Here is a 9,912-nt window from a genome sequence, read left to right as displayed (position 1 = left end):
CGCCCGGGCCTCGGGCCTCGGGCCCCAGGCTGGTGGGCCGGTCGCTGGCTCTCGACGGATTTTGATCTTTGTTCTCCCAGGCCCGGCTCCCCTTCCTGGTCTCCCTTCTCCCGCTGGGCCGGTTTATCTGGAGGAGATTGTTTTCCAGGTTAGTTTTACACAAAGGAAGTGTTCTCTGCCCTTCTGGTGCTCCCTCCCCTTTGCCAAGGCTTCTTGCTTTCTCATTTCCCTGCTCATCTCCTAGTCTCTATTTGGACCCTTGCCCTCTCCAGCCCGTAATGATTTCGGGTTGGTTGTTTCTCATCAGTCAGGCAGGCTGCAGGTTTCCACCTCATTCTTGCCAGCGTGGGGCATGTGGTGTCAGTAAATAGAGGCCACAGCACCACACCTGAGAAGAGAAGGGTGGCAGTGGCTGAGAAAGCCTGGGCCTGGGGGTTCAGGATGCCAAGTGGTGATGGTACTTATGGAATGTCCCAGAAAGCAAGCACCTTTATGACTTTTCTTAGCTGCTGACATGTCCACCCACCCCCACCCCCAACCATTCCAGAACTCTCCTGCTTAAGTCAGCCTTTCACCTACAGGTCTGTGATGTGGTTTCATTAAGATTCCCACAAATGTTAGGCTAGACTAGCAAGATTGGTTCATTTCCCAGACTCAGGAAGTTACAGAGGGTTTGATTAGGGGAAATCTGTTTTGAGTAAATACAACCTGGATATGTGTACAGAGTGTCCAGAACCTCCTAGCCCTGCCAGAGGGTGACTTGTTCCCTGGTGTGATTCATATTTGAGTGGCTAATTAAAGAAAGAAGATGAATGGAGGAGGGGAGGGAATGGCTCCTGAAGGAGGGAAACTCTACCATTATTTTGAGTCTTCTTACTGATGATTATAGAACACTGTGGTACAGTGGAAAGTGCCCTGGCCTGAAAGTCAGCAGACGTGTTTTCTTGGCTTAGCTTTGCGGCTGTGTGACCCTGGACAAGTGATTTCCTCTCTTTGGTCTTTACTTGTTTCCAAAACAAAGTAATTGGGGCTATCACCCTAAAAATCCTTTCTAGTTCCAAGGTTCTATGATGATAAAATCATCAGTATTATATTGGAAATATAGGGATTATTAAATCCATAGTAAGAAAACATGGTAACCCCCTTCTTTTTTGAGAACCTTTAGCCTTTTCTCCTTTTAGAGGATACACACAGATTGGAAATAAACTTTTCCCACTTCCCTACCACTACCCCTTTAGGCAGTGCTCATTTTTCCACCTCTGGTAAAGGAGGGTTGAACTGCATTTTCTTGTTCCTGCCTCATATTTTTCTTTTTGTGCTTTCTCTTAGGGCTACAAATTGGACTTTTGATGATGTTTGACCCTGCGGCAGCAATAGCAGGCATCGTGATTTCAAAGCTGGGCTCAGCTTCTGTTTCTTCTCTCTTGTAATCACAAAGCCCGTTGTGGACCAGGAATTCCAATCATGTCTGTGATGGTGGTGAGAAAGAAGGTGACACGGAAATGGGAGAAACTCCCAGGCAGGAACACCTTCTGCTGTGATGGTCGAGTCATGATGGCCCGGCAAAAGGGCATCTTCTATTTGACCCTCTTCCTCATCTTGGGGACATGTACACTCTTCTTCGCCTTCGAGTGAGTTTCTATTGAGTAGACTTGCCTGATTATAGTCACTTTGAGTCCAGGGGAAGAACCTTCTTTCTGGAGAGTTTGTGGATGGTCCTTGGATACCACTATCCTCTTGAGTAATGTCTATAGATTATGCTAACTGAGTTCATTTCCTTGTGGTTGTAACAGGGTATGTGCTTCATTAAAAACCCAAGACCTTTGATACCAATTTTGTAGCACAGATTTGGGGCTACCCCTGGCACACTTGGGAAATAAAGGCATTTGTCTTTGTTACTCACCTCTCCTTTTCAGTGGTCTCCTTAGGAGTTTAGTGACAGACTCCATCTTCCCCATCCCTCTTGGGCCTAGGGGCAGCCCTCATGGTCATAACTCTGTACCACAAAACTCACCTATTCTGTTATTCTGGGTCACCTCTCCTAGCTATTAAATTGAAAAGCCAACTGAACTGGGAACTTGCAGATTGGTTCCAGCCTCAGCTGCATGTGTGGCACATATGTGCTTTTTAAATGTGAGTTTCACTCTAGATCACTCAGCATAAACAACTCTGTATTCTGTGTGTGTCTGATACCAGCTTTGGAGTTGTTTTTTTCTTTGATATAATAGCTAGTACTAGAGTCACCATTTGAAGCCTGTATAGGTCACTGCTCTAGGGAGGTGACCAGTTGGATTCTAGGGTACTGTGGCTTGACTACTGGGTATGCTGAGAATGCTGTACACTCTAGGGATGGGAACAATGCTAATTGCTTTGGGATTATTATGAGGAGGGCCTTGAGGAGCCAAGAGGTGTGTGTGTAGACTGTGAGCCACCCCTGATATGAGCCTGCTATAGTTCATGCACTACCATGACCCCGGGAGCTCCCAGGCTGGGGTGTGGCTGTGGCAGGGAGGAGGGGGTCCCCTTGGCTAGCCTTTGTGGGTAATCAAAATGAGCTCTGATCTCTTGGAGCTCATTTTTGTCCTTCTATAAGGGCTCCAGGCTTTCCCAGTGCATCAAGAGTGATTTTTCAGGCTGTTTTGCCAGACTTTTTGATGGTTGCAGCTGGCTTGAGCAACAGTGGCAGGGGTGGGGGGAAGTTTATAACAGGGCTAGAAAAGGAAGGTCAGAAAAGCTCTTTCTCAAAGGCTCTTTTGCTTCTGACTTTGTGAAGTATTTGGCGAAGTCAGGTTGGAGATGGCTTCTTAGTTGCTTTCCCAGTCTTAGGTTTACGGTGGCGTGTGTATATGTGTGTACTTGTGTGTGGTACAAGTGAGCATGTGCAATCAGGCAGGCATACGTGTAACACTAATAAAATGCTGTCCCCTCTCAGCCTTCTCTCCAAAAAAAAATATTTTTTTGCTTTATTCTTTCCTTGCTTCTTTTTGGAAGTGCAGAGCTGAACTCTGCTTTCTATCATTCTCCCTGTCTTTCAGTCCTTACCCTGCTGAATCACTAGCTCTTTTTGCCGCCACTCCCCTCCATCTTAGAGTTAAATTTGTGAGGTTGGAACTATTTAAAATAGAGATGAGATTTGTTTCTATGGTGTGAGTGAGCTGGTAATTCTGGGTCCAGAAAACCTCTGGTTTGACTGTCCAGGGGAATTGGGAATTTGGAGCTATTGGCGTTTGGCCTTTTTTGTATCTGGGAGCCAGACAGAATCTGATTTGGATCTGTCCCACTTAGGCCCCAAAGGCCTTTGAACAAAACCGCCTGTGGGATGAAGCTTATAATTAGCTAAGTTACTGTTTGACAGAGGCAGGTTAAGTTTTCTACCAAGATGACTTTTTTCCCCAAGTTATTTCTTGTGCTTTGCCCTCAGATATGAAGGGTGAGGTTGTTTATAAACTGCCTTGAGTTACAGCTGTCTGTGTGATAGAGTAAATATTTTTTAGTGTAAGGCTGGGGGAGGGAGAAGTGGGGGAAGGGAGAAGGAAGTAAACGTGTTAGCTAAGGAGTGGAATGGGGAAGCATAAGTCTGACCGAAGGGGAGAGGACCCTGGCAATGAATCATTTTTACTGAGAGTGGTTGAATCTGTTTGCGTGCATATGTGTGTGTGTGTCTGTCCATGTGTGTCTGTCACATATAGACATACACACTCTAGGTGGTGGTTGCTTTATGCCTAGCTGTTGACAGGCTGTACAAAGGACACCAGCATGCCTCTGAAGAATGAAATCTTTTTCTGGTTGACTGTTTCCTTTGGAGTATATAATTCACTACTAACCACACAGTGGGGGTTGGGATTTGGGGGACAGGATACGGGCCCCTTAGTTAGTATTAGAACATAGGGAGACCTCAGGAAATCAGCTGATCCAGTCCCCTGCCTTCAGGCTGGTGAGGGTGTCTGAACCACCAGTGAAGAGGGCTGTCTATTTTCGTCCCTAAATTGTCTAGGAACATAGATTCCACATCCTCTTACTGTTGCATTTTTGCCTTGGGGAAGTCTAGATCTTGCCGCACATCTGGACCTGCATTTTAGTAGTGGGGTCTCGCTTGCAGCAGGTGCTTAGGAACAAGTGCAAGTTGATTTATAGCTGCCCATGGCACAGCCCTGGGTCGGCCAGATGGCTTGAGAAATCTGGTCAGGCATGTGGGCACCCCTTGATGAAAAACATGCAGCATTAGTGGTGCCAGTGGATATCTTTTTATTTTTGGATTTTGCCTTTATATGTTTAGACTTCTCAAAGGAGGGGCCTGTAATTTTCATTGGACAGACAGTAGGCTGAATACATAAAATGAATAAAGGTTGTCCATCTAGGAGCTAGTTAGCTCTGTGTTGTTATAAGTGTTTCCAAAGATACTGGGTGGCCACCTCTAAGGGCTGCTGTCACAAAGTGGATTCCTGCCTGGAATGGGAAATTGGACTACATTATCACTGAGCCTCTTGCAACTCTGAGAGTCTGAAATTCTGCATAACTGTTGTGTTTGTCTGGAAGATTCAAATACACACAAAAAGGAAAGGATAGATTACCAATAGGTAGCTGTATTTAAATACATTTACATATTTAAATGTAATTGTATCTATGGTAAAAGTATTGACTTTAAAAGCAGAGTGAAAATTGTGCAGTGCTTAAGAAAAGGATTTCTTAATTTATCTTTAGGGGGAGGCATTTAGGAAATGTGCGTGTATATGCCAGTTTCAGCTTTGACCACATGAGCCATTCTCAGTCTTTTCTGGCCAAACCCTGTCCAGCTTGTGTAAACATGTAGCCACCAGCTTGGCTGGTAATGTCAGGACATTATAGCAGAATGACGCTGACAACTGTGAGGTGTCCAGCCACTCAAAGACTATTGTAGTAGGTAGTCAAATTCAACTTCCTGATAAAGCTAGGGGGAAGGACCAAGTGCACTGTTTTCTGGAATTGGCTTTCTCGCTATCTCTTTTAACTTTGTGACCAGATCACTGGTGGGGTCAATGTACCCAGACTTCTCTTGTGGCAAGAATGACTATGTGACTTTTGACACCTGAAGTAGAAGCAGTTTGCTGCTATGATCAGTGCTTATGCCTCATTGTGCTGTATGTAGAGGAAATTGTATCAAGGCACTATCAAACCCTGTTGGACTGACACACATAGTTGCTTCTGACGTACAGAGGAGTCATTGAATTGGATGAACTGAAAAAAGCTTTGTAACGCTGCTCAGTAATTGACCCACTTCTAGCCTATCCAAATTCTACCGCTTCTTTCAAGTCCCTTCTTGAGCCTTCCTTCATGAAACCTTTCTAATAATTCCTGCATTTGTAGGACTAATCATACATACTGCTCATTTAACACATAATCTTATGACATTTCTTAGATTTCTAAATTCTATGATTATTGCACTTTGAGCTCTTTCAATGTCAGGGACTATCTCCTATGTCTATGTAGCCCCCACAGTGCCCTCTGCCAGGCCTTACATAGCATAGATGGTCAGTAAATGTTACTGAATTAATAACACATTCTGGATACACTTTAAATGTCTTGACTCACATAATCATAGAATGGTAGAACTGGAAGGGGCCTTGGAGACTATCTCCATCCTTTTGCAGGTGAGGAAACCAGGTCCACAGAAGAGGTTACTTTACCAAGATCAGCTGGACAACCAATACCTCTGTATGACACACTACCTTTCATCTCATTGTAACCTTTTGAATATGGAATCCAGAAGACATTCAGGTTTACTAAAGTGTGCATATTGCCAAGTGCTAGACCAGCATATTCTGGGTTCTTGCTAGCTAGTGATTATGTTACCTAGTGGCATCTAGGTTATTTGGGCCTCCCCAGCTATGCTCCTAGGAAATGAAGGTATCTTTGTAGAAAACTGGTAGCATCCTGGCATGGCATTCTGGTAGCCTTGCAGGAACAGGGAAACCCATCTCTAAGTGTGAACCTAGAAAGTAAGCTTTGTGAGTTATGAGGGGTCATCACCTCAGTGACCACTCAGAGTCCTTGCTGCCTGAATGAGGGTGGCTTGGAGAAAAACTAAGCAATATGTGCTCCCTACCTCATTACCATGTGGGTGATCCTGATGAAAGGGGCATCATGTCCCTGCAGACAGAGGAAAGAGAAATGGTCATCTGACAACACAAAGTTGCCAGGTTTGAGGAGACACAGAGCTATGTAGACAAAAGCCAAACTGACCTGGCAGAATATTTGTGCCTATAGTGACAAGATCCAGGTTCCTGAAGTTACTTAGATGAGATTGGAAAGGGGGAAAAGTGACTTTATCATGATCTCTAACCAAGAGAACATTCTCCAGAAAATTTTTCTTTGCAGGTTCTATCTTGTGCTTTACCTAGCCCAAGATTATGTCTATGATTTGGCCAACCAAATGATAGTTTTAGAACATCATAGATGTCTCTCTGATACCAATCTGTTATAGTACTTGGCTAAGTTCAACTTCCTGATAAAGCATGCTCCCTGCAGAAGGGTTGAGTTATGTCTTCTGAACAGTATGCTTTCCTTTCTTTGCAGTTCCATCATTCAGAATTTATCTGTGTATATTCAGTCTCTACTACTTTTTGTGATAATGAGTTTCACACTGTCAGTCTCTATCGAATGCATCTCCCATATTTTGAGAATGAGTTTTAACTGAGTATAGTGATTTTATATTTTGGGAAAAGCAAGCACAAAGAACAGGGATGTCCCCCAGCATGCCGACATCAGTTGAGATGTTTATTGAAGGAGAGAAGAGACCTTCTAAATGTTCCTCAGAGATGCCTGCTAGTATTGTGTTTAAGAACAAAGGAAGCACCTTATTCATTTTGCAATAGCAAGAAGCTAGTGAATTCAGTGTAATTAGGGGTATGTTTCTGGGATGGAGCAATGAGAAGACAAGAATCTTATGATGATGATTAGGTAAGGCCAGTTTAACTAATGGAGGGCCTTGGAATACTGGCCTGTGGGGTTTGGGGATTAATAAGCAGTGGGGAATTGTTCTAAATTTTTAGGCAGGAGTATATTATAATTGAAATATTTTATTTGTTATATTTGAAATTTGTTACTTTTGGTATAACTGAAATGTGAAATTTGCTATTATAACAGATTTAGCAACTACTTAGCGGGCTTGCCTGGCTACAGATTTTGGCCCTCTTCAGTGAGAGGATGGTTTATTGCCTCAAAATTGAAAATGTCCCTGTTTGGTTAATTTTCCCCATTGCTACTGGAACAAGACAGGGTTATACATCTTCCCTTGACCTTCACATAGCAGTCAGGGGCTGACTTTCAATTATGTTTTTAGTGTCTAAGGAAACTTTTTCCCTATCAGCAGACTCTGAAGTGTCATCAGAAGACCCTTGAGTCAGTCTTATAGGTGGTTCTATATGTTTACTATGCTTTAGAGGTAAGTAGTATGTAAAAGGACAGACAACGATCCATATCAGTGAGAACTTATAGCAAAGGCTTATTGCCATTATGTGGGGCTAAGGGCCATCATGGGGCTCTAATCCTTGGGCCCTTTCTGCTGTTCCAAGCTGTGCTTAAATCCACCCTTAATGGCTGCTATGGGAGCAGTTTCAAACAGCCACCAGCTTCCCAAGAGAGCTCTTCTCTGACCACTTATAGTCCTTAGGGTATGAATCACCATCCTAACCCTTAATTACTGGTCTTATCTTATTCTGTAGCTGTTTCATATGTTAGTTATGTTTTCCATAACAATATTAACTCCCATTTTCTCTTGTTCTTCATTTGTTAGGCCCATAAATACTTGTTGGCACTGAGCTTTTGGGGAGACTTAGAGGTAGAGTATTGTATAGAACACCAATCCACACTCCCAGTCTATGAGGCAGAGCCCTGCTATGGAATCTGTCTGGTTTCTTACAGGTTCCACTTATGAATCTCTTTTGAGTTTTTTCACATCAGTTGAAGTCTGTGTCATTATCATTGTCCCTCCAATGAACTACCGTGCTAGGGATGGGGGATGGGACATGACACACCAGCCCAGCCTGGCACTGCTGGTTACTGCTAGACAGTACCACCATGTGGCCCATGGGACATGTGGAAGTCCAGTCATTTAGCCTAGCTATGGAAGCCTGAGGCCAATCAAGAAGTTGGTAGAAGATGGCTTAAAATAATGATATCTCTTCAGGTCGAATAAATGAAGACTTAGTGGGGACATGGTAGCATTTATAAAATTTACAAGGGAGAAAAGCAACCACTAAACCCTCTAGAAGGGGGAAAGTCTCTTGGCACTTTGAAGACAAAAGAGAGTTCTGTTTCAAGAAGTGTATGGATATTAGTATTCCAAGAAGTGATATGAATGGAAAGTACTAGGGGGTTTCAAAAACAGCCTATATTTGTGGATGACAGATCCCATCTTTCACTAAGACAAATTACTGATTTAGGATACTCCTGACTTTTCAGATCAATATTGGGAATTACCACCAAATCTTCACATACCCTATTCCTGTCAGAGACAGACCCCTAGCTTACTGCAATTATGGTATTAACCTATGTGGATATTTTTTTTTTTAATTTTTTTTTCAACGTTTTTTATTTATTTTTGGGACAGAGAGAGACAGAGCATGAACGGGGGAGGGTCAGAGAGAGAGGGAGACACAGAACCGGAAACAGGCTCCAGGCTCTGAGCCATCAGCCCAGAGCCCGACGCGGGGCTCGAACTCACGGACCGCGAGATCGTGACCCGGCTGAAGTCGGATGCTTAACCGACTGCGCCACCCAGGCGCCCCAACCTATGTGGATATTTTTGATCATAACTGCTAAAGACAGACATGACATGTTATAGTTTACAGTAGTCTTAGCCACTGGCTCTCTTAGTTTCCTCTTACTTGGAGTGGAAAGGCCTGTTGGTTCCACATCTGCCTTCTCAGCCACACCCACTCACTAGTGACAACTGGCTGCCAGTAGCCTCATCTCTGGAGAACAATACAATGGGCCTATTGTGTACTTGTTGACACACAGAGTGGATTGTTTTAGCAGGTGCAGAAGATAGTCCATGTGGAGATTACAGAGACCTTTATCCTTGATGGCGTAGCATAATTCAAATCTAAGTTGTTCTTTGTCTGGTTGACAAGCAGGTGTTGGAATGGGACTTAGTTAATCTCAGGTCCTTTGTGCATGGGGTTAACATTGTGTGTGTGTGTGTGTGTGTGAGAGAGAGAGAGAGAGAGAGAGAGAGAGAGATGTATATATATTTTCTATCTTTTTTTATTTGGTATTCTTTTTTTTTATTTGAGAGAAGGAGAGACAGAAAGAGAAAGGGAGAGTGTGGTGGAGAGGTGCAGACAGAGAGAGAGGATCTCAAGCAGACTTCACACTCAGTGCAGAGCCCAACACAGGGCTCGGTCCCATGACCCTGGGATCATGACCTGAATCAAAATCAAGAGTTAGACACTCAACCAACTGAGCTACCCAGGCGCCCCTTTTTCCTCTCTATTTTTTTTTTCCTGTAATAAGACAATTTAAAAGCCCTTTGGTGGCTGATTGGTTGGCTCTGATTTTTCTAAGTCTATTTATTGGATGCTGTACACCCAGAGCAGTTTGAGTTCTAGAGACATTACTTGTTTTCAAGAGTGATCTTAGAAATGGGCAGTGATTAGAAAGATGGCTGTTTTCTGTTAGTGTGGTAATTTTACTTGGCTTGCTTGTGAAACAGTCTTGTATTTCTCTTGTGTCCTTTGGGTCCCTGGTAGGTGGAGGTGACTTTTGTTTCTGAATTCACTTCTTGATTATCTGTATACTGAAGGTGGAACAATGGAAAAGAGGGTAATCCACAAGGTAGTGATATGCAGGGGCTTTAATTACTCTGTACTAAGATCCTTCAGTTCTTCAAATTTTGTCCCCTACCCTTAGCTTTTAGAAAGAAATAAGTCATAC

The 9,912-nt window shown here is 43.5% G+C and overlaps 1 protein-coding gene across 1 annotated transcript in view; it reads left to right on the top strand.

Moving 5' to 3' along the window:
* Nucleotides 1-1,390: 1,390 nt before the first annotated feature.
* ZDHHC9 (zinc finger DHHC-type palmitoyltransferase 9) overlaps nucleotides 1,391-9,912 on the top strand; it is a 30,134-nt gene continuing 21,612 nt past the window's right edge. The window contains exon 1 of the mRNA XM_049644269.1: nucleotides 1,391-1,631. Within this exon, the coding sequence (XP_049500226.1) occupies nucleotides 1,465-1,631 (167 nt within the window). The 5' untranslated portion in view covers nucleotides 1,391-1,464. The remainder of the gene's footprint in view (nucleotides 1,632-9,912) is intronic.

The sequence above is a fragment of the Panthera uncia genome, chromosome X, assembly GCF_023721935.1.
Source record: "Panthera uncia isolate 11264 chromosome X, Puncia_PCG_1.0, whole genome shotgun sequence".
Lineage (NCBI taxonomy): Eukaryota > Metazoa > Chordata > Mammalia > Carnivora > Felidae > Panthera > Panthera uncia.
This window is presented reverse-complemented; position numbering and strand designations above follow the sequence as displayed.